Source organism: Onychostruthus taczanowskii, unplaced genomic scaffold (assembly GCF_017590055.1).
Source record: "Onychostruthus taczanowskii isolate IOZ18803 unplaced genomic scaffold, ASM1759005v1 scaffold37, whole genome shotgun sequence".
NCBI classification, from domain to species: Eukaryota; Metazoa; Chordata; class Aves; order Passeriformes; family Passeridae; genus Onychostruthus; species Onychostruthus taczanowskii.
Window position 1 is genome coordinate 5,697,346 of NW_024501126.1, and position 24,460 is coordinate 5,721,805.

The 24,460-nt window shown below is 38.1% G+C and overlaps 1 protein-coding gene across 2 annotated transcripts in view; it reads right to left on the reverse strand.

Moving 5' to 3' along the window:
• Positions 1-605: 605 nt before the first annotated feature.
• SEMA5A (semaphorin 5A) overlaps positions 606-24,460 on the reverse strand; it is a 318,052-nt gene continuing 294,197 nt past the window's right edge. For both annotated transcript variants that reach the window (XM_041411823.1, XM_041411824.1), the window contains 5 exons: positions 17,285-17,455; positions 12,128-12,283; positions 10,074-10,121; positions 7,616-7,827; positions 606-5,579 (listed from right to left, as the gene is read on the reverse strand). In XM_041411823.1, the coding sequence (XP_041267757.1) occupies positions 5,460-5,579; positions 7,616-7,827; positions 10,074-10,121; positions 12,128-12,283; positions 17,285-17,455 (707 nt within the window). In that variant the 3' untranslated portion in view covers positions 606-5,459. The remainder of the gene's footprint in view (positions 5,580-7,615; positions 7,828-10,073; positions 10,122-12,127; positions 12,284-17,284; positions 17,456-24,460) is intronic.

Genomic DNA, 24,460 nt, shown 5'->3' on the forward strand with positions numbered 1-24,460 from the left:
CTCTACAGACCTCCTCCTCTTGCCTTATCCTTCCTGCCAACAAGAAGGATATTTGGTATTGTCAAAATGCCACATGTATGGTGGTGCTCCCTGTTTGTGAGAGCATTTACACCCCCTCTGGTTAACCTGATGCTGACAGTGTCACTGGTGTCACCAGTGACCAGTGTCACAATTGTCACCAGAAAACTTTGCACAAATACCTGTTGCAATCAGACTGCTTTTTCTTGAGCTACTAATTGGCTTGATTATCCAGGAGCTTAGTCTGGATAGCCTCACTCTTGGCAGTTCCCAAAAAGCCTCTGCTCTCCTTTGAGTTTATTGACAAGTTTGCCAAGCCTCCAGTCACATTCTTCTATATTTTTAGTTTCACTTCTGCCTACCCTTGTTTCTGCTGGGGCTGAAAGTGTTGCCAAACCCCCCAGGTTTGCATATTTCCCTCTTTGTACCATCCCAGTTAGAGAATGTCGTCGCATGGCAACACAATGCAAAGCATTAATTTAGTGACACAGAACAGTCTAGCTAAAGGCTATTTCAGCCTCGAATGGGTTCATTTTTGTGGAGGAGAGTAGACAGAAAAAAGGGAAAATGTCCACAGATCCCACAATCCTTCTTTATTTGGAAGAATGGCTTTTAAATGAAGTCAAGCAGTATTGTGTTTTATCATTCATTTATTTAGCAAAGAAAGGAATGAATTCAAATACCCCACACAATGAACACATATTATTCCCTGATATCAAGATGCAGATTCGCTTGTGAACAATTTTAAATGAATCTGGTTCTTTTCTATTGAAGTCATCTTGTACTGTGCATGGATTTGTGTAGAAGCAATACATTTTGGGCTCAATTCTGTAAACACATTAAAATAAGTAACTCGTTACATCTATACCATTGATCTCGGTGTGGTTACTTATATGATGAGTAAATTATATTCAAGAGCCTAACTTATGCCAACCTAGGCATGGAAATTACACTGAAAATTAGAAGTATCTCTCTCTAGGCTCACTGCAGTGTTGGTGGAGAGACACAAACCCTCATCAGGATGTAACTCTGCCATCTAAGTATGTTTTCCTAGACGAGACATAGATGATGCTGGTGGCAGCTACAGTTAAAATTGGCCAGACGCCTCAAGCAGAGCAAGATAAGCTTGGACCAAACTGTTTACAGAATTGATCTCATACAGCAAAGCCATTATGCATACAGTCAACATTAGGAATGTGCTCATGTTGCGCTCATTTTATTAAAACTGGTCCCACATTTAAAGAAATGAATATATTTATTTTATAATCATGAGGAAAAAAATATTGAAGCATTTAATCCTATTAACATTTTACTTACATCTGGGACCTCTTACATTCTTTTCTGGTTTGAACAGCCATATGGTCTGATGCTCGGAGAAATTTCTCCACTAACGTAAGTGCTTCAGTAGCTCTTGATTTGTACGCTGGAGTGGTATTTTCCCAGAGTCTGCTGCGGATCTCTGGTAGGGCTAACTAAATGCACAGTACCCTACACCAATATGAGACTTTCATCAGTACTGCTTAATAGCCTGGAAATCAAAGCTGTTTAAGCCCCATTCTTTCTTCCATTCTCTTATGAAATTCCCAATCCTAGTAAAAAATCTCAATTAGTTTTAGCCAAACCACACTGCTTCAACATCAGGTGACTGCAAACGGCCACAAAAGCTTCTATGTAGAGTAACTTAAAAAGGCCATAAAGATCATCAAACTCAAATCAATGTCCAAGATATATCTGCAAGCATGAGCCTACCTTCTAAGCAACTGAGGAACGTATGCTATGGTTCAGACATAAAAAATAAGCACAAATTGTGTACTCAGGCATAGTGGTACTTTGAGTTGGCCAATGAGCATCTATATCGTGCAGGATGGGACTGGCAGTCTTGCTTCCTCCTCCCTCCATGCAGCAGGGCTACATGGAAACAGCTTTACTTATTTTCAATTATCTGCCAAACTGTTTACATTCAAAATAGAGAAGCATTTTAAAATTTATGCAATCAGTGTAAGCGTGGTTAGTAATATTGAGTAATGGCATCAGAGGTAATATACTTATTTATCCAAAATAGATCACTTTATCCAAGTGAAAGGATGAACGATATTTAAGCGTGGCATTTGATGAGCAAGGGACTTGATTTTCACTTTCAAGAAAAGAACAATTCTTTCATAACCAAATTTTATCCTTGAGAAAATCTGAGAGCTCTGTTGGCTTAAACAAGGTTTGCAGGAAATGCCCACTTGTTATATTTTTGACAGAACAATAAGAGCTTTCAAGAAGAAATGGACATCATTTAATACGAGACTTGGCAGTGCTAGGTTAATTGTTGGACTTGATCTTAGATATCTTCCACCCTAAACAATTCTATGAAATCTGCTTTTTCAGCTTTGTAGCCTGTTTTAGAAAAAATGCTAAATAAAGTAAGTTAAAAATTAATAAAGACTGAACTTTGCTTTGCTCCATGTACTAGAAAAAGCTGTTCTAAGCTACCTGGGCAGCTACAGAGAATTCAGAAGATGAAAATACTGATACAGGCAGTGCATCTGGGGTCCTTTAAAATTACCTAAGACACAAATATCTAAAGGCTTTAAAACCTGTTGTCTCACAATCTAGCTTGACAAGGAGATCTTGCCATCTAGTTTTTCTCATTTAAGTGCTGTGAAATTTCCACATTTACCCTGCTGCTTCAGATAGAGTTTTGAATATATTTCTACCTGTGATATAGAACAACTAAATTTAGGAAGCTAAATCACAAAGAAAAATAGTTAAAAGAAATGCTTTCCTGACATGTTGGCATGGGAGCTGCTCAAAGATCTAGAACACCTGAAATACTCCTTTAGAAGAGGGAAGTGTGAGCAGACAGCATCTGCTAAATGGACTTCTACCTATCATCATGCAGACTTAACCAAGGGTATTCTTACCACATATATAACATGTATCTAACATATGTATTTATCCATGAAAAGAATGAAAAACAGATCACTATAAAGACAGGCGCACCTTAAACTACTGAATATTTAGGAAAAAAAAAGATAATTTAAGTAATTTTAATTAAAAAATGTAAAGTAAAAATACATAGTTCAAATCTTTTAAAGATATTGGTCTCAAAACTATAGTCTAAATATAAAATCCAGAAGCTGGACTAATGTGCTCTTAGTACAGGGGCAGAAAGGAACAATGTCACTCAAATGCATGTATGCACATCTGCTGCTTTTTCTTGGCAGTAGCAACAATACAGGTTTTATTTTATGCTATTTAAATATAAAATTTATCTCTTGGCATGAACACAGCAATTCAAATACCATACTGGTTATGACTTGGAGAGTTTTTTTTCCTCTTTATTTCTTGCAAAGAAAATTTTCTCTCTTACCTAGGGAAATAAGCTAATTTATTCCTGGAAAACCAAATTTAATGTACAGTGAAAAATCACAAATTATAGAGACCCAGCATTATTATACTTTCTGGAGATGAGCTAGTATGAAGACAAGGTGCTTTCATTTGGCTGAGTTAGTGACAGGGAGAACTTATTCAGCTAGAAAAAAATAAGTGGCTGATCTTAATTACTTTCATAGATGGTAAATGTGTGTTATTTTACTGCATAGCATTTTCAAGATCACTTTGAATTTTTTTCATTTTTCTGTAGAACAGATTGGAAGCATAGTGCTACATTCAGATCTATCCCCATTCAAAAATGTAGCTCACTGCCATGAGTAGATGCAGTATTTACCATTGCTATGGAAGTGTTTATTGATACTTTTTGATTTTTTTCCATACATAGTTGTGAATCATTATAATCTGTACATGTTTTTCTCTATTTGTCCATAATACCACAACCTAACTAGCAAGAGCTCTAAACAGAATGGAAACATTTCCACTCTGATACTCCTTGCATACCTCCCTAGTATTCTAGTGTGACAGTCTTTGCTTTTAGCAAGAAAATGAAAGCCCAGTTCTTTAATCCTTAATATTCACTTAATTTCTTCTCACAAGCTTCTGAAATTAGCAAATGCTTCCTTGCTACTATATACTCTGTAAAATCTAACTCAAATCCCTGCAATTTTCTTTTTAGTTATACATATGGAATTTCTGATACAAAAATAAAAATGTCATGAATGTGGGTGAAAACAGACAGGACAAAGAAAAATTATATAAAACTTTGTGTTTCCTCATCTACCACTACAAAAGGAATTAAAACTGATAACTTAAAACTCAAATAGTATTTTAAATATGTACATCAATGAAGTCCAACAAGATCATCACTTGAAATACCATAAGAATGTTCCTCTAGGGGCTGACTGATGCAGATCAGACATGGCAGCAAGATGAGACAGCCCTTTGCAAACGTATCTATATCCTCTGAGCCAGCTTTGTTTGTCGGACACGTGCATATAAAGTACAAGCTGCAAAGAAAAAAGCAGACCTATGATTATGCCTACATACCCCCAAGAGCCAGAGACGGCACGCAATACACGGCACAGTTGTACTGCTCGTGGCCAGCCTGGTGGCGACTGCCACAGCCATCAGAGACAAGCCTGTCCCATGGGCACGCACCAGGGAGAGGAAGCCTGCGGAATGCCACAACAAACCCATGCGCTGCAGCAAGGCTGCTTTATTAAAGACACAAAGAAAAACCTCCCAGTGTGCCTCTCCCATCTGCCCTCCTCCCTCGGCCTCCCTGCGGGACAGGCCCTTCCACACCCTTGCAAAAATCAAACTGAGCAAGGTGAAGGCTTTGTGTGACTGGGCTCGGCTTGCAACTAGAAACCGCTGACCCCAGAGGTGTCCGGGTTAATTACAAGATCGTATCCCTCGGTACAGCCTTAGTACTTCTCTGTTGTACTCTGAGCAGCTGAAGTGCAGTCAGAGTGATTTACAGCTCAGGAAGATCAGCCTACAGAGCCCAGAGCTGCTGCAGAGGATCACTAAACCACCACATTTCTTCTTGTCATCCCCAGCACCTTGTGAGCTCTTTTTGGCAGTGTGAGTTTCAGGAGACTGCACAGAGGGCTGACAGCAAAGCTCCCTTTTTAAACCCCAAGGAAATAAAAGACAACGCCTAAAAAGAAAATTAGATTTGTACTCCTGGCACAGATTTAAGGGGTAACATTATTATTTCTTTTTAAAACTCCGGAATACTTGGTCACTTGTTAGAGAAATATGAGTGGAAATTTATGAAACCGAGCGAAGCAATGCAATCCTCATGAGTAGTCCAGCAACACTGAGGGGCTACAGCTGCCCCTGACACTGAAGGCCAACCTTGCATTCTGCAAAGTAAACATCAAGTCACAAACAGGCGGTTTGGGCTTTTGGCAGCAATGGGACATTGATGGCTTGGATCGTGCTTGAAATGTCTCTGAACTTCATCTCTGAAGCCTCAATCACATGAGCACTTGAGTAGCACAGGCCTTGGGACCGGGGAGTTACAGGAGGCCAGAAAATACACAAGCCCATTAGTACTCATCATAATTATTGAAATCTGTAAAATAGGTATTAGAATAAGTCTTTGCAGTAAGGTGTGGATTGAAGTATTTGTTTCTCTCCTCTAGAATCAGGTTGTTTTTGTTAAATGCCTGGGAAGAAAAAGAGAAAAAAAGAAATCAGAAAAGGAAAAGAACATAGGAAAGGTATGCTCTTTCGCCAAGGCAGTTTTTGTGGCACATATCTGTGTATAGTAAGCCAGTCAAAAATGCATTGAGAAATACTTGTTTATCTACAGAAACTTGCATTTGCAGGAAGTATCTTCCTACATAATAACATTCGTACAGAAAGTAATTCTACTTAATAAAGCCAGGAATTTTCCCCCATAAAATTGCAAAACTAATTTAATGATTCTGTGAATATTTTTAATCATATATGTGCATGTCTTCCTATGAGAATGAGTCACTATCTTTTTACTGAATAAGTATTATTTTTTCTTTACGGTCTTAATTCCCTGATTTTCAAGTGGCAGAAATGTCTGAAGGCCTTAAGAGCTTAAATCCTGTTTTTTAGAAAAGTAATATGCATATTTAGAATACGAATACGAATTTTCAAAGGAGTGTGGTTTTTTTGGGGTTTTTTTTGGGGTTTTTTTTTGGGGTTTTTTTTTGGTGTTTTTTTTTGGTTGTTGTTTCTGTAGCTATCTAGAGAGATGATGTGGAATTTCAAAAAGCTTTAAATTAGGTTCATATTGCACTGCTGACTAGAAGATCCACACATTTCTTGCTGTTTTTGATAATTTTCATTAAAATGTCTTTAATTAGAAATAAAAATGCAGAAATTAAGAACTGGATTATCCAGGTAGGATTTAAGAAAAATCCTCATTTGCAAAAAAGCTTTGCAGCTGCATGAATAAACTTTGTAATCTGAAGACACTGAACTAGGTATTTTCAAAATGTACATCCTTCCTTAATTTAGTGGATCTGAAAAGCAGAGTTATTTTAAAAGGTCACAAAAAGAGAAGTGCAATTTGGGAATAATGATGATGTAGTATGGATATCATTATAGACTCTCAGTACACCTGTACTGCTTTTTCACAGAGTAGTTTGGCTATAAACAGTAGCTGAGAGTCAGAATATATTCACCAGATACATCTCCCATATAGAGACATAGTGCAGGAAGATGAACAGTGCCCCTGAAACTGGATCATCAGAGGCAAAGGAATTTCCTCAGTAGATGCCATGGTAAATGTCTCTATTTACTTCTTGAACAAGCCAGTAGGGAACACAATTAGGAAAAAAATCCCACAAAGCAACTTGAGTGATTTGCTCTTTTCCCAGCAAAACCGGCTGTATAAATTATACACACATGCAAAATCCAACTTCCTGCCTGTCCTAGGGTGATGTTAGGATGCTTGTACCCGCAGTTTTCTATTCTGTTTATGCTGGACATTATGTTCTGTGCCTTCAAGACTGGCTCTGAAATCAGCCTGCTCACTCCCCCACAGTTGGTGGGACACAGAGATGGGGCAGTACTGAGAGCTGGTTTGTTTTGGCTTAGGCTTTTTGCTCTTGCTCACCTGGCTCTTGCTGCTGCTTTGCTCTTGCTTTTGCTCCTGCTCATTAGTTAGTTTAGCTAGGCAGGCTGAATTTTCCCTGGACTGCTTTTCTTTCCCTTTCCTTGGAAACACTCGAGCCTGGGAAACACCAAGTCTGCACCTTGTGGCTGCAGCAGCCATTCCCAGTGCCAGAGGGACCGATAACAGAGCAACCACTTCCAGGAGAGCCTTTCTCAATTTGTCATCTTTTTCAGAGCGCTGACAGAGTGTTGTCATCTGGAATTGTTCATTCTGTGTGCTGGGGGGTGCCATGCCTGTTAAATAAACAGGTTCTTTCCACTTCCCTCTGAGGAATCATGCCCGAACTGGTTGGGGGAAGGGGCTGTGTGGGTTTGCTTTCTGGAGGGGCCCCCTTTGGAAGTTTTCTCCCGAATTTGCCCTAAACCAGGACACTGCCTAACAGGGATTGACAAGTGAAAGAATCTGTAATTACAATACCTCAAATGAAATCTACTTTTGTCAGCTTAAGCTGTGCTTAAATGGCACTGCGGAAAAATAGCAAGGGAAATTCTTTTGATACAGGAGAAATGTCGTCTGGGTGTATTGAGGAGCTCCCAGCCCTCTGCTCACCTTGATGGCCTCTACAGAGTCGTATTTGTCCAGTTTGTTGATGTGGTTGGTGATGCTGGTGTTGAGCGGAGCGGGTGACACTGGGTGGATGACAGTCGCGTCGTGGGACTGCTGCTGGTACCGCTGGCAGTATGTGTAAACAAGCAGGGTGAGAAGGCAACCAAGGATTGAGCTACTTAATCCCACTGCGATCATGTGGAACATGTTGAACTCTGCAGAGTGGAGAGAAGAAGGCAATGAATTTTGAGGCATTAGCAGTAAAAGCTTCAGCTTGGGGAAAAAAATATAGACAAGTGTTTGATTCAAATAAGGATAAGGGAATTTTCATGTGTTTCCCTGAAACATCTCAATTGTGATGGTTTATCCCTACAGTAGTAAATTCATTTTACCTCCCTGAAGGGACCATTATAAGAATCTTAGATACCCATACATCTCTTTAAGTAGAGATCATTGAAAGATGCTTAAATAAGTTCAGAACACAAATAAAAGAAAAAATAATTGCATTCCGTATGTTTGAATAGTTAGTCAAGGGGTTTTTTTCTGTATAACAGAGCCTTATTATGTATAAATGATATATATAGTATACATAAATAGCTTTTTTTTCTTTCAGTGAACTACAGTATCACCTCCTCTGCTGCTATTACAGTTTTTCCTTTTATAAATAGTGACTCGTGGCAGAACTGAAAAAATCGTGATATCATTGAACCCCATTCCTGTGTTCCATAAACGCTTTCCATATCCCTTTTACTGGATGCATGTCCCAGAAGCAGCAGCAGATGTTTTTTCCATCCCTGCTTTAATTCTTGCTGGCTATCATTCTTTTTGTATCTTGGCCAGTTTGTTCCTTTCTCCAGCTCTTGGAATTTTTTTCTTTATTTAAAGGGGAGTGAGGAAGAAATGGTAGCATTCTAGGGGGAAATGGGAAGTGGCGAGAGACAGACTCCTTGAATCTCAATAGACCTTTAAGCAGTGCAGCCAGAGAGTGCAAAGTCAACACCTCATAGCCCAGCACCCTCCTATCTGCTCTGCTCTTCACAGGCACAATGGCATCAGACCATGGGCAAGCCTCTCCACCTGCACAAAGACTAAAACTGAGAGGAAGCCCATTGCCGCATGAAACTGTAGGAGGGAACTTTAAAGCACAATCATCCCCTGATGTTACTGAACAGATACCAGATCAGATATGGAACCAGTAGGATTAGCTCAAAATAAACAAATTGGACTGCTTTCCATTATTATTTCAAACTGGAGCTGTGCTTTTTTATTTACTTTAGGGGAGAAGTATCACTGAGAAGCTCATGGTGGAAATTTCATCTTAGCATGACTGAAAATTTGTTGCTGCCTAAATGTACAAATGAAGGATTTTAAACTGACATACTGGTGCTAGTCTTTAAAACATCTCTTAGATATTTTTCACTGTGATACAGAAAAATTGGCCAATACATGGGTCTCATTTTTTGTAAAACCCAAGGTTTACAAAATCTTTACATGCCTACTGAGTACTTAGAAACACAAACTAATATTTAGGTGTCTCAGTTGACTGTGTCAATATATCAATCTATCACTAAAATATCCTTCTATGCCTTTATGAGGGTTTCGCAGTGTTGCAAAACTTGGCAAAATGTTTTCAGAGTACCACTGCTAATTAGCAAAAAAATCAAATGACATTCTCTTGGCTCCCATAACAAGTTGCCATATGCACAAGTACCCTTTCATAACCTCTGTCTTTTCATTGTCCTTTATTAGGTTAAAAATGCAGCTTATCTGTGCATGGAAGAATACTAGGACTGGCCAGAGCTATTACCATGACGACACAGACTAAGCGTGATAGCTCAACACAGGAAAAAAAAAAGTTCATTTTCCTTCTTCTTTCCTCTTCTTCTTATTGTTTAGTGGTTATAAAAGTTTTTCCATTCAAGTTCTATTTTTCTAGCATCATGACTCTCCAGAATGGAACCTTTCATTTACTTTTCAGTTTTGTCTCTGGCAATGAAGCTGAAAATGAGTCCCAGATAGAGTCTGGGCTATTAAATTTGTTAGCAGGCTGGTTTTCTGCTGTTTATTTGGAGTCTAAAAGAGGTTTGTGCACTTGTTATCCTGAAAAAGGCAGAGCAACAAATTTACAAATTTTGACCTTCTGATAACTAGATTATTATAGATACTTCTTTTTGAGTACAAGGATGACTGCCACACTGACAAAGAAAATAAAAACATCCAATAATGCATGTTCTACTCTCAAAGGTCACCAATGACAGATGGATATTTAATGAGAAATCCTGTAATAACTACATTTTTCTGTACAAGTAACTACTTTTTTCTGTACAAGTGTAAATAATGAGAATGCAGGATTTAGAAGGTAGAATAATACTAATAAGGGAGTGTAAAAGGTGAAACAAAAGCAAAAAATGGAGAATCAATATTTCAGCATTTAACAGACATCTTGAGCTGAAAAGCTTACCGCCACATCGTTTCTCTTCTATGCTGCTGGATCGTGCCACAGATATTTCTAGAAAGATAAAGAAACCACTTAGGCCAAGGTGAAAAAAATATTACAGAGAACTTCTAGTTAGATTAACACAGAAAGGATTTAAAAATTCATTCTATTATATCCACTTCAAGGTAAAAAATGTTTTTGCTATGTGGTGGAATTAATAGAAAGGACCCATGACATCTTCAGGCTCCTTAGACTCCCAAGCAAAAGCAACAACTTATTTTTAATTCTTGCCTCAAAACATCTCTGTAATGAAAAGAATCAAATGCACATGGAAACATTCATTGTGGAGTTGATTTCCTGAAGCAAAATTAACTACAGTTTAATTACCTTGTGTTCAAATGCACTCATTACTTCTAAAAGTCACATCTAGCACTCATGTGAAAAGTGGGAATTTATATATCTTCAAAAAAGACAACTGCCAATTTCATAGTTCTCAGTCATAAACTAAAAAAAATGCAATTCCAGCCTGTATCCTTATCATTTCTACTTTGAAAATACAGAATAAAATTTGCAGGTTTTTATTAAGTTTTTCCACTTCTTACTTCCAGACCATGGTTTCTATGAAGGTAAGTTCTGCCTTAAAAATCAGTCTCTTGAACCTCTCCGAAAGGGTCAAGGATCACTTGTATACAAGTGGGGTAGCTGACACAGTATATCTGATTTCAAAAAAGGAGAATTTTAAGTTTTTTGTTAACATCTTTCCAAGCAAAAAATGAAGTGAGGGAAAAGATACAAAAATGGGTAGTACTAGGTGTCCAGTCCTTACAACAGAGGGAAGTTGCCACTTCTGCAAGGATTAGTCTTTTCAGCCAAGAGCTAGGGAGGAAACCCTTCAGTTAGAAGACCTGGATGAGAAAAAGTGAGCCAAGTGAACCAGAAGGTAAGCTTGATTCACTAAGGTGGGAGTAATGGGCATGACCTGCTGGTGTTACTGGTAATGTGAGGAGGAGCAGCAAACCAGAAGGGCAAGAGATAGGGTGGCTTGTTTCAGATTCTGAAAATGCCTGCCTTCCAAAATAAGATGTAGAGCTTATATTGGATTAAGCTGCAGATTCACAGAATGTGGATATTAATAGAGCCTCAAAAGCCTTAGAAAAGGGAAAATACAATGTGGGTGTTTTTGCTTTCATACTGACATTTTTCACACTGGTTTCAGAGGAAAATACTATTTGGAAGTTAAAGCATTATGCACCATCCATAAAATCAGAGTTTAACTTTCCTGATGTCTTTGTTACATTGTACTATTTACTGCATAGTCACTCAAAGAAAAGGTTGCTGCAGTGAATAAACACAGCTGCATTTCAAATGATACATTCAAATGTAAATTTTTCTGCCTGTGAAAAGACCCCTCACTATTTTTAATGTACATAGGGAGAAAGTCTACTGTTAACAGCAGTGCATTGTGACCATCCATACTGTTGTGTGGATTTAAATGACTCCTGTGATTTAAAAACGAAAGTACAGTCATGAGTTTACACGAATACTATAGAATAATACATAATGTGACTATTCATCAGGTACTTAGCAGTCATGGGACATAAGGACTGGAGGCAAAGCTAATAGTATTTACCTTTTTGAGCAGTTATCAAGGTAAGGGACTGTCTGAAATGATTTCCGGATTTACAACCACAGCACCCATTTTGTACATGGAAACCACAAAACCTACAGCAACATTTCTTTAATAATCCTAGACTTAAAATAAAAAGCAAACTATTTCTGCTTACTGTGTGTACTCATCCCCTGCTACCAAGTGGAATGGGAGAGACCTGCAGATTGCTGTGATAGTGACTAACCAAGGCAGTGGCACTGGGTGCCATGGGACAGATTTTTATATAGCACCAGATCTACACAGAGACATCGTCTCTACACAGTAGACCAACATCCCTGCGCTGACCGAAGGCAAGTTCTGCTGCAGCTCATGGATCTGCACAGTGCAGTCTGGAACAGTGCTATGCCTTGGTCCTGAAACCTTGAGAGATTTCACTAATCCTTCAAGGAGTTGGCTGATCTGACCTCACCTGGTATAAAGTTGGAGTCCACAGCACAGGCCCGGCTCTCAGTGGTGTTGCCCGTGCACTGGCTGCCCACAGGAAACAAAAGGATGCACTGCCGAGCGCGGGTCTGGAAGCCAGACGAGTCACAGTCAGACCACTCGGACCACTCGGACCAGCTGTCTGCAGCAGGCAGAGAGGGACACACATGCAGACACTGTGATTAAGGAGTTCAAGTGCACTGAATGAGAGAGAAATAGCTTCTATTTCTGAGTTAGGACAGAAAGCCTCCTCCCCGGCTACCACCACCTAGCAGAGGGCAGCTCCTTCAGTCCGATAAACAAGGCAGTTTGGCTTTGGCAGAAGTCTCTGAAATGTGAATGTGATGGTAAATTTGCTACAGACATCTCATGGTTTTGGCTTCTGACATGGCCTTTGTGTATGGAAGTGAGAAGCTGGAGGATTCTGTGGCGGTGACTGAAAGAGTGATAGCTGTGGAATTAATTCCAGTCTAGGCCATTACGGTGGACAAGCTCAGTGCATTTTTCAAATGTACCTGACCAGTAGCAATGAGAACTATAAGAGTATTCCATTCTGAAACAGGATATGTATTTAACCCCAAAATAGAAGCACCCTGAAGATTTTTTTGAAGTCTTTTTTTTTCAACTTTTCCTATTGCAAGTTCAATTCTTGGCTGTAGATTCTCATCTTCTCCATTCAATTTGTCACCTCCTATTTATTTTCTATATTTCTTCCCCTCCTCATGTAGCTTTGATGAAGATATTTTTATTTCATGCCTGTGTGATCTCAGATACTTTCCTTATATAAAGTGAATTGATCTCATTCTCATGAGGTGGTGTGAGTTTACTGCACTCAGCATTCTTACAACTCAAGGCTGAGTCTTGTCTTCCTAGGACTCTTCTGAATTTGGCAAATATAGGGAAGACAGAGCTCAGGTAAACTTCCTCTCTTCTGTCAGCTTTCCCACAGAGATAGGCTTCATGGTTTTGATATGGAATAAATATTGTCCTACTATTCTAAACCAAACTCGTTCCTACTTCAACATTTTAAGTGATTTTATGCCAATATGAAGCAAATTTACAAATCTCATTTTGGCTCAAATGAAAAATTGTGTATTTTCTAATTTTGATTCAAGTTAGATTGAAAAACATTACAATTTGTGAATTAGTGAAGCTTTTCTACCCTGTTAATCAGGTGGAAAGTCAAGGAATTTTTACAGTCCCTGGGGCCCCTTCCAATACCTTGTTCCAATATCTAATTCCAGAATGCAACGTTCACATTTACTCATTACTTTCCCCTTGTTCACATGGCAAAGAAGTTAAAACTTTCAGTCATCTAAAATATAACAGACTGGAGAAGAAATATTTGAGGCTGCAGTCTTGAAAAATGCCAAGCAATAACTGTTGATTATTAAATAGATTTACCTAGCAAGTCAGGTAAGAACTAGGATATTGATATTTAATGAACAATTAGTAACTGTCTTGATGAGGCCTTCTTTGAACTACAGGACAAATACCTTGATACAATCAGCTTGTAAGATCTTGTTATTGTGAGTAGCAGAAATACTCAGCTCTGTCCTTTGGTTTTTCTGTCTCCTAGGAAAGGCCCTGGGAGGGGCTCATTTGCAGAGTGGGTATTAGGAGCACAGAGGCAGGTGCCAAAATGTATTTCAATCCTAATTCAGGGGGGTAGGAGAGTTGAGGTGGGAGTCAAGCAAATGGACAGGCTTCTGCCTGCTTTACTCTTAGTGTGGCACATCCAGGAGCTGCTGTTATCACCTCCAGTGTCAGCTGCTAGATCTAAGTAAAATAAGTATATGGATCTTTACCCTAAATATTTAGTTACAATAAAGCCCTGCTCATTCAAGCTTAAAGGAATATTGCCCATTACAAATCTTGGCCCAGTTCTCACTGGTGGCAGAGAGCATGCTTAAGCCAGAGCCAAGATTCTTGGCCAGTCCTGGTATAATTGGGATATACGCAGCAGGTGCCAAAATACTTGTGGGCATCCTAAATGCATCTTGTTGTCTGGTGCACTCTACAGCCCCATCTTGTCCAATGTGCTTTTGACCTGACAGACCCTCTGCTGAAGAAGCTACATCCCATGATGAAATAGGAACTTCAGAGTACACAGGGATCATGCTAAGTCATCTATGAGTGGCTGGGCAAGGTTACTGTTTTGTCCTGCTCCTTAGGGGACCCATAAAGAAACTTTGTGAGTCCTGCAGTGCCCCCAGACACTACAGGACAGGCAGTCTGTGGGTCTGGTGCCGAGCTGATCAGCTTCATCTGGCACACAGAATCAAAGAGGAGGAGAGGGGGCACATCAGTGCAAGCATGAAACAGAGGGCCACCCCTGCAATGGTGGGTCCTCACCAAACCTGTGGCTTGAGGAAGTAGTTGGGAGCTCAGACAGCTGCAGAGAAATAAGGCACCCAAGACTAACAAATGCATGACTTCAAACTGTCAGATGTGCCATCCCTGGGAAGGTGATCCCACAGCTTTTGCATGTTTTTACACTGACTCAGCTATCTTGCCTCATTCCTTTGATTTCTGTCAGTTCAAAGTATCTGAGGCTCTCTTGCACCTCAGGCAGGCTCCTGAACTTTCTCCTTAGTTCTGTGCACAAGTCATGAGAATGTAAAAGAGAGGGTCAACTGGAGAGGTGTTTAACCTGCTGAACTGCTTTTCACGTCTAACATGGCAAGGCTTAATCATGTCACATGTCATATCTTCTTCCTATAGACTCTTGGCTGGCCTTTGAAGCCAGGTTAAGATAAAGCAGTTCCTAAGAGATCCTTTGGTGAAGGCAGCACTGCAGAAAGATCAGATTAATCAATGCAGCATTTAAATCTCTTTCATGCAGTATTACACCACCGTTTCTAAATGCTCAGCTGCTTTGTCCATTATTTGTATGTGTAAGTTACCAATCCAAGGACAGAATGTATTTTCACCTCTTAGAAAAGCAGTAAATACTTAAGGCATAAAATATGTTTGATGCAACTTATTGCAGACACACGGCAACTGGTTACACTTACTGATATCAGCCACTACTGATCAATACTGCAGTACTTCCTTTCATATTGCTGTGATTGCATTTGAGAAAATTAAAATAAAAACTACAAACTCAATGATAGACCTTTTAAAATGAAAGATGAAAAATTGATGTGTTTTGCAGACACAAGCCTGTTACTTTCTTTTAAGTGCAGACTTGAATACTTTCCGTTGGATTTTCCATTAAATCTCTATATCCTCAACAAATCCTTAGTATCAGGATTCCAGAAAGTTTTGTTTTCTGCTAGTTTTGTTTGGAAAAAAAAAAAAAAGGAGCATTTCAAATGCCAAAAAATCTTCATTCTTTTCACAACTTAAGAAATGTCATAAATATTTCCATTTTTTGCATATTCATTTCTCTGCTGGATTGTTATTCTTAGATTCCAAGTGTCATAACTATTCTCTTATACTGAGCATGTCACTCAAGCAGTGAATGTCAGCAATGGTGCTTTCAGGTCTGCACAAGGACGAACCACTCTTCACCTGGTGCTTGCCCCAAGAAAATGGTTCTTCAGGTGCTCAGGAGCCTGTCCAAACTTGATCTATGAAGCACTGTGGTTATTTTTGACCCATTCCCATGTGAAATGAGAGCAGTAAAAAGCAGTTTTGAAATACATATTGTAAACATGAGGCAAGGACCATTCTCACAGCTAATGGATGACTGCTGTTTCAAAAACCTACAGCAAATTTTCAGTGAGATTGAAATATCAATAAAATATTACAGAATGTGAAAAATATATTTTAAGCCTCTGAAATGTTATTGTTTTATAAGAGTTTCCACTTTCTCGAACCAAGATGAATGAAACTAACCTCCTCCACCATTCTGCATCTACTCCAAAATTTGGACCACAAGCAGGTCAAAATAAGATGAAGACATTATTTATGAATGTTTGCAAACTGTCATTTATAGGAAAATGGTGGTAGAAAATAAATGCACAACAAGAAAAATAGCTACAATACTAGCACAATGAACATTCCAGCTCTGACCTTTCAAAGATACCTTAAAGGATTTCAAGGCAGCAATGCGACTTCTGCATACAAATGTGCAATATTTGTCTCAAAAATCAAATAATCAACTGATTTCTATGCTTGGCCTTTTTTTTTTTTTTTAACCCAATTGGAGTTTTTTTAAACCCAATCTGCTTTAATTTTGACAAAGTAGGTACTGTTATTCTGCTGGAAGATGCGTAGTGCCTAGAGAAGGAAAGAATCATAACAAGTAATATGATCCATTCAAAGTCATGGGACTTTTGCCCTCACATGCATAGCCTCATCATACGAGCAGAAAACTTTTGCTACGATGTCTAGGAGCTCTGAGTGAAACAAGTAATACAGTGTGGCATCAGAGCTCCTTTTTTCCTTTTGTTGTTGCCTGTAATCCACTAATCAGCAATAAATGAAAGTTTATGTAGTTATAATCTCAATTTCTAACTTAAATTTCATTTAAAAAATTAGTTTCCTTTTAATATGAGTCAAAAGGCAGAGTCAACGTTACAGAAGCAGACATGATCCATAATATCATACAACTAGCAGGAGTGCTGAGACATTTCATCTGCTTAGCACTCCACAGTCATTTAAAAAGATCAGGTCTTTGTTCCTTAACATTCAAAGTCGAAGAAGGAGTTTTACAAAGACTATGAAAGTTTTATTTGTGCTTTATATGAAAACAGGGCAAATACTATCTACTTGAAGGACCTGATATCACCTGACTTGATGACACGTGTTGAATATTAACCTCAGCAATTTGCTTGCTGCAAATGTTTGGTGTTGTAACAAAAGCACTTCTTTGTGATATTTTATTAAAAGTCTCATAAACCATTTGCATGGCCCACTTCAAATATTACACAATTTTACTAAATCCAGATTCAGATATAGCAACTTAGATTTTAATTTTTAAAGAGGGAGGAAGGAGGTAGTCTCCTGTAGAACATATTCTGCTAGTACTTGATTTACGGCAGCATTGTAGCACATAAGGGCTGATTGTGTACTTAATAAGAGAGAGAAATTACATGCTCCTGAATAATAGATCAAGGGCATTATGTTAGCTAACTGGGGATGCTTTACTCTGTGGCACATGAAGACCAAAGATGGATGGCCTGACTGGCCATACCTGGACACGGCTGAGTGTTGCAGAGTGCTTCCTCCGTGTGCAGCCCCAGGCAGATATCCCCTCCATACGCCGGGGCTGGGTTTGTGCAGGAGCGTGTTCTCATGTAATGCCCTCCTCCACACGTCGCTGAGCACTTGGACCAAGATGACCAACAAGACCAGCCTCCATCCACTGAAAAGACAAAGAATACTGTATTTTTCCAAGCTGATGTGAGACATGACATAATCCAGCTCATCTTTCTCATATTCTGTGGATCTAATTCATGGCCTACTGAAATTATTGGATATTTTTAGCTGCCACTGAACATAGTTCCCACAAATTTAATCACAATGCAATTTAATTTTAAAAGGCCCTGGTATGCTGGAAAAGTTTAACAAAATTACTCATACACAAAAGACACTTTTAGTGGGTATCATAATATATTTAAGGGCAAAAATCTTTTTTTCTCTTTTCTTTTCTCAGTTTTGAAGACACAAAATACCAAAGCTTGTTTAGCAGAAATATTGTAAGCTCAGAGTAGTTTTTTATTGACATAAATAAAACCTAACCAAAAAATAGCAACAGAAGGATGGAGGGATCCAGAATTTGTTTCTCAACCCAGGTGGATTGCTTTAACCCTATAACCCATTTCAAATGGTCTAACACAGTTGTAGGATTTGATGGGCCAATATAATGCTCCAGTCTTAACACAGCTCTACCATAGATGTCAGAATTTGAAGAATGGCAGAAGCTTAAGAAAGCAACACACATTGACAAAAAGGAGTTGCCACTTTAAGTGTCTAAAACAAGTCTTGGAAGAATAAATATTATTATTTCCCTTCCCCTCCCTCCCTCTTTAGAATTTACTAATTCAAATATGTCAAACTACTCTCCAGTCAGTGTTTTCACAACATTCTTCTGAAGTGTAGGCCGGATTTCATGGGAAACCTATTTGTCATATGGTTTATGACACATGGTCACTAGACAAGATTTAAATAAAAGTTCATCTAATTGCCTGCACCAGTCTGGCTCCTTTGAGTCCCTGTTCTTAAAGCTGCTGCTTCAGATGTGTTTCTGGTATTTAGAGCCACATTGCAGCCCATTTGCCAAAGACTTCGTACATGTAGCCACATGACAAAGTCAGATGTACCTCTCCCAGGGAAGCAATATTTTCTTAATTCACCTTCTTCTTTTTTTTCTTCCTTTTTTTTTGTTTTTAAGAAAAGAGACAAAAACCTAAACTTTCAAAATTTCCGTATTCTAAAAAAAAAAAAAAACCAACAATTTCTTTTCCAACCTTTATTTCAAGCATTACCACTTGAATTCTTATGGAAGTAAATTATTTACCATGCCTTTTTGCTCTTCTCTGTTTAATTAACGAAACAGCCTTTCAAGGGATAGTTTTTACTGGTTTACTGAAATGTTATTCCATCATCATCTCTCACCATAGAAAAAAAAACGTTACAAATCTTAAAAAACTGGCCGACAAGGAAAATAACTGTGTGGTATTTGCATTTAAGTTCTCTCTTAGATGGAGATATAGACCATTAAAAAAAATTACTCCTTTTGGCTTCGTAGGATTGCATATCACAAATGCATGTGGGCAGTTTAGTAGAATGATTTCTATGTAAAATCTTCAACAGTGAGAAAATGAGGAGAATTAAAGGCTATACAGGCATTTTTAATGTCATTTCAGATACAGTATAACTTCAGGTTCTCAACTGCTAATCAAACAGATAGTTCCTTATTGTATATCAAAGACTATTTACTCATCTTGTAACTGAAATTGTTGAATATACTGCATTTTATTCCCTGCATTCTTTATTTGCAACACCATCCTAAACATCAAGAAAGTATGCACTTGGCACTTCCTTGCTAAGAACTGTAGCTGTGAAAACTCTTGCAACTAATTTATCTGGACTCTGAAGCCTGATTTGACAGACAGGATTTCTATAATCTGGTACTATATTCCAAGTATGCAATTTAAATAAATTATTGCCATTATTAAGGGATTCAATGATTGCTACATCATACAACAAATCATCATGGATGAGAGAGTTTTATACCACCTATCATAAATAAATACTTTATCTTGGTAGAGTATCTGACTTGTTCTCTTACTCATATTTTTCTTATTCATACTTTTCTCTGGAAAACAAATATGTCCTTTTGCCTAAGGTAACTCTATTAATGCAGTATTATGCAAACTCATATCAAAGAAAGCCATAGGTTATTTGTCTTCAGTGCAGATGAAATATACTGTGCAATTTTATAACAATTTCAAGACATAGCATCTTTTATTCAGAACTTGCCTCTTTTTTCTGTTTTTTTTTTTTTTTTTTTTTTTTTTTTTTAATTATGTCAAATAAAAGCACAAGCTGTTACCCAAACTAGTTATTTCATACGATATTAAGGCTTTACCTTTCTGGATACTCCCTTTTTCATTCTTTTGTTTTTTTCTTTAATGTGATCTTTGACTAGCTCAAATGAATGATCAGAGGCATGTCTGCTGCAGCATATAGACCTTCATGAAACAGAATTGATTCTGCCTGAGATTAACTACACAGAACATAAATTGTCTGCAAACATTGCCAGTGCACTGTTCACTGTAATGGAGACAGTGACCCCCAACACTTCCCTACTTATTTTCCAATGGACCAGAGAATTACAAATGCACCTGCATTTGAAATTGCCATTGATCTACAGGTGGCTGAGAACACAGAGACCGATGCGACACCCAGGAACGTCACCATGTTCCACAACTGCAGTGATCGTGGCTGTACTATGTGGCTTCAGATGTAAAGGGAGAAGTAGGTCTGGCGAAGGTGGGATAGAACAAATGTAATAGACAATGTTACATTTTATCCTAGTTGAGCTGGACAGTGCAATTATAACTGCTTGGTTGTTTTGTTTTGGTTTTTTTTTTTAGTAACTATTTACTGACAGGCTGCCTGTAACCTTTCAAGGACTATTGTAACTACCTCTTTTATCTGTCCCCAGAATTTTTTCTTTTCAGCAACAGAGGATGATAAGGCATCATCATTGTTAAATAAGATCAAAGGAGTGGGTATTTACTGCTTAAGTTTTTGCAAGACCTAAATAGAGCTCTGTGGTTTCTTTCATCTTTCTTTAAGTTGCTTAGCAACGCAGCACCATCTGGCTTTTTTTTTTTCTTTTTTTTTCCTTTTTTTTACTTTTGTCATGGAGCCCTTAATGTCACTTCTGCCTCTTATAGGAGGAAAAATACACAGCAGCAAGGCAAGTTCCAATCACTACAGTTTCTTTACATAACAATTTTGTAGAGATGTTGGACAAAAGAAAGTCATTAAAGTAGTTCCACAATGAAAGACTTAAAGACTCTTTACATTTTCTGACAATTGATGAGGTTTGTCCCTTTAGAAAGAAGGTACTTTTTAGCTAGGAGTGTGCTATCAAACAGTGCTCCTTCCTTTAGAATAAAGCAAACAACATTTTCCCTGCTGGCTTTTGCTGAGGTTAATAAGTATTTCTTCACTGTAATGAAAAAAAAACCACACCATAGGGGAGAGGATGTGCCAGGAAGAAACTGTGTACAGAAATGGGATCTCCTGAGGACATGACAAAACATCCACACAACTGGAGAATTTCCAAGAGACAATAAAGTAAACTGGATAAACTTGTAAAACTTAGGATTTTACAACAAGCGTGGGCAGACACACTGACCTCACCTGCTTTCATGAGAACACAGACAGAATTGTAGGCTCCTTTATAAGCTGTCTGCGTGTTGGGCAGCCTACTGCTCCCTTCCACACACCTGGGGATCACCCCATTCCACATCACTTAGTCTACTGCTTTTTCCCAGTCCTGTGGGATACTGCTGCATGTTTCAGGGTGGGAAAGGAGCAATTTTTACATCATAGTTTACAAAGGCAAAGTCTTATTTCTGTGATACCTTTTATTCATAAAAGCAATGCTGGATGAAACAGTCAAAATAGTGCAATGCAGAAACACAAGGCAAACAAATGGTTCTAAGAAAAGGCCAATAAAAAAATCTAAGGGTCCACTTGGGTTTAAACCTGTGAGTGAGACTTTTAAGTCAGAAAACCAACAGTTGCTTCAAAAAGCAGTTCATCCCTCTTCTTGCTGGCTACAGAAGCAGCCTAGAGGGATCAGTGCACATTATGAGAGGGGCATCAGCCTCCATTTACTGAAGTATTTTTTTTTCCTTCTGATTTATGAAGCTATTGCAGGATAAATTTTATTCTCTTAAATACATTTTTGTTTTCTTGTGGCCAAGTATGAGTTCAAAGAAAAAATAATAGGAGGAAATGAAAACAATAAAGAAGAAAAAAATTAAAACCAATAAAAAGCAACTAGCTTTAGGGGATGCATAAATAACTTAAATAGTCTTTCAGGGATTTTTGTATATCTGAAACTCATTATTGTTATTAGCAAGTTTAGTGACATATGAATTTATTCAGATCTTCTCAGCTAAAGTGTCACAACTAAAGTAAACTAGAACTACAATAATAAAAATCTGAAATTAGTAAAATCCCAACATATTTTCATGAAGTATCAGAATTTCAAATCTAGGAGATGGCAACTGTCCTTTCCCTCTGATCCTCCACCATTGCCCTGAGGAGAAAACTCCTGTAACTCATGCTACTCAGTGGTGCTCACACAGCTCTGCTTTAAATGTCTCATTAAAGCACATCTCCATGTCCCTATGCAAAGGAATATAAGAGAAGGCAACAAGAAACAAAACAAAACACAAATGAAGAAAAGTTGTCTTTTTCTATGGAAATAACTGAAGAGATGTGTGATACTGTGAACTAGGACAGTGTTCTTTAGGTTTGGTTGTATTATTGTCAGGCAAACAGATCTTATGTCAGCAAATTCCTGTAATTTTTGTAGATTTGCAGAATTTATCATTCAAACAACACTTCTCTTCATCATCTATTTCTCTTCATAATATAAATATCTTGCAAACCCCCCAAGGATAACAAAACCCTGATATGACTGATTTTAGATTCATTATTCACTGCAGATTAGTAACTCAAAGAAAACAGAAATGTCAGTGAGCATTCACAGTTATTGAGGCTGTTCAGTTCAGTTCTTGCCAGTTTATTGCTATTCACATCTCTGAGACATAAAAAAAGAGCTGAGGCACAGGTTCAAAGCCTGTGCTTTGAACATTCACTAGTGCAAAACAATAGTGTAAAATCTCCTGCCCCTCAAAGTAGCTTACCCAGATGGAAACAGTACTTTATGAGCATGCCTTTACACTACTCTGGCTCACAATTTCTGCAGCTGATTTGTGAGAGTGATAGCTAGTTGAAGGCAAAATTATATGAGGGAATCATTCTAGAACTTGAACAATATGGACAAATCATCTTCCAGGACTTGGGTACAATTTCTGGCACTATTCAATTTACTAGTATATATTCAGCCTTCAAATACTATGAGCAAAAGGCCCAGTGACTGCTACCAATCTGCCCATCAGTGGACCATTTACTACTGCAAAAAAAAATACAGTTTCTCCCCTGCAGGCTTAAAAAAGGTTTAATAGAACTTGCTGAAGGCAGAGTCTAGATGACTTCAGTAATGTTTTGAAGTTCTGGGATCCTGCATTCAACTATCAATTTCTGTTTATTAATATATTAATAAGTATATTTAAGATGCTGAAAGGGTTGCAAGACAGTTAACCAGACAAGACAGCCTTGCACTCTTTGATCACTCCATGGGCTTTTTCATTGTGTTAGTCCTTCAGAGCACTTAGTATCTTCCAGGATGACACTGAGCCCAGATTAATTCCTTGAGAAGCATTAAGTCCTACTGACTTTCAGCATGACTTAAACACTGCTCAATACACTTCTCTATTACTCCCTTTTGTCAGCAGTTTACATCATGAGAGGTTGATCCTGCCTGCAATAAGCAGAAGAGGAAGCAAAGCAGAACTGGGCTTGCAGTGTCAGGAAAGGTCCTCTATGGCTTCCACCACACCTCTGCCAGCTAACCAGAATATTTCTGGAAGTGTAATGAATGGGCTGGACTGTTACTAAAGGGTTCTGTGCCAGAAGGGAGCAGGTGAAGCTGTCCTTACCCTGGAAGAGCTCAGGAAAATCTTAGTACCAAAATCTTTATTGCAATTTTAATTCTATTACTATGGAAAATACTTTCAGGTCAAGGTCAGGACAAAATGACCTCACATTCCTTAGCCTTTCTGTCTCTTTCATTAAAAATTAAGAGAATTCAAATTTATTGGTGTGCTTCTCCAGGAAGAATTTATTTCCTTCCTACAGTGTCTAATTTATGGGTAGGCCTTGTTCTGCAATAATATTTTACTCTTCCATGTCTCAAAAAATCAATTACATCTAGTGCTTGCAAAGTTTTCCCTTCAGATTTATCTGAGATCTGATTCAGTCTCCTATGCTTTTTTCTTAATTACTGGCAAACAGTAATTCTGTAGCTGAGGAACTTTGTGATTTCTTGTTGCAGGCTTTGATACATCTAAATACTTCATTCATTCTCTACATCTTCATTCAAATTTGCTTTGCACTGAAAAGAAAAATAAAACTTGTCTCTAAATAAAATTTTTAGAATAGATTAGGGCACTGCTTCTTGCTTCACAAAGGCCCACCACACTTTATATCAACTGATCTTTTAAAATATTTTCAAATTCAAAGCACAGTTTTAACTTCTGCTTTAAAATTATGTTTTTTAGTCTGGGGCATTGTCTATCTCATAAACAACTAGGGCATCTACAACAAACTTATAGGTGTGTTTTACTGGTTAAAACAATTTCTTTAAAAAAATGTTCCAGTGAATAGCTGCAGAGCTTATTAAAAATACCACTTCTGAAAAGTTTTGACTAATTTAAACTTTAAAAAACTCCCCAGAAATTCAAGACAGCATTTAATTTGAAAATCAACAGCAAGGGCTGAACAACAAATCTAGCCTAGTATTATAGACAATCTGTGTCCATTTAATGAATGTATTTCAGTTACTACAGTATGGTGATACAATCAGGTATCTCAGAGCTTGTGAGCAGAGTTGGTACTTTACATCTCACCACTCATGTGCTTCAAAGGAAGCTGAGGGCAGTGTGCTATGGAGAGATTCCCTTTGCAAGGGAACAGGAGCCAGTGAGGAGTTGCTATGTTTGAGGTTGCTTCACCTACTGCATACATCCCTGGGGAGGTTTGCACACATTGGTAC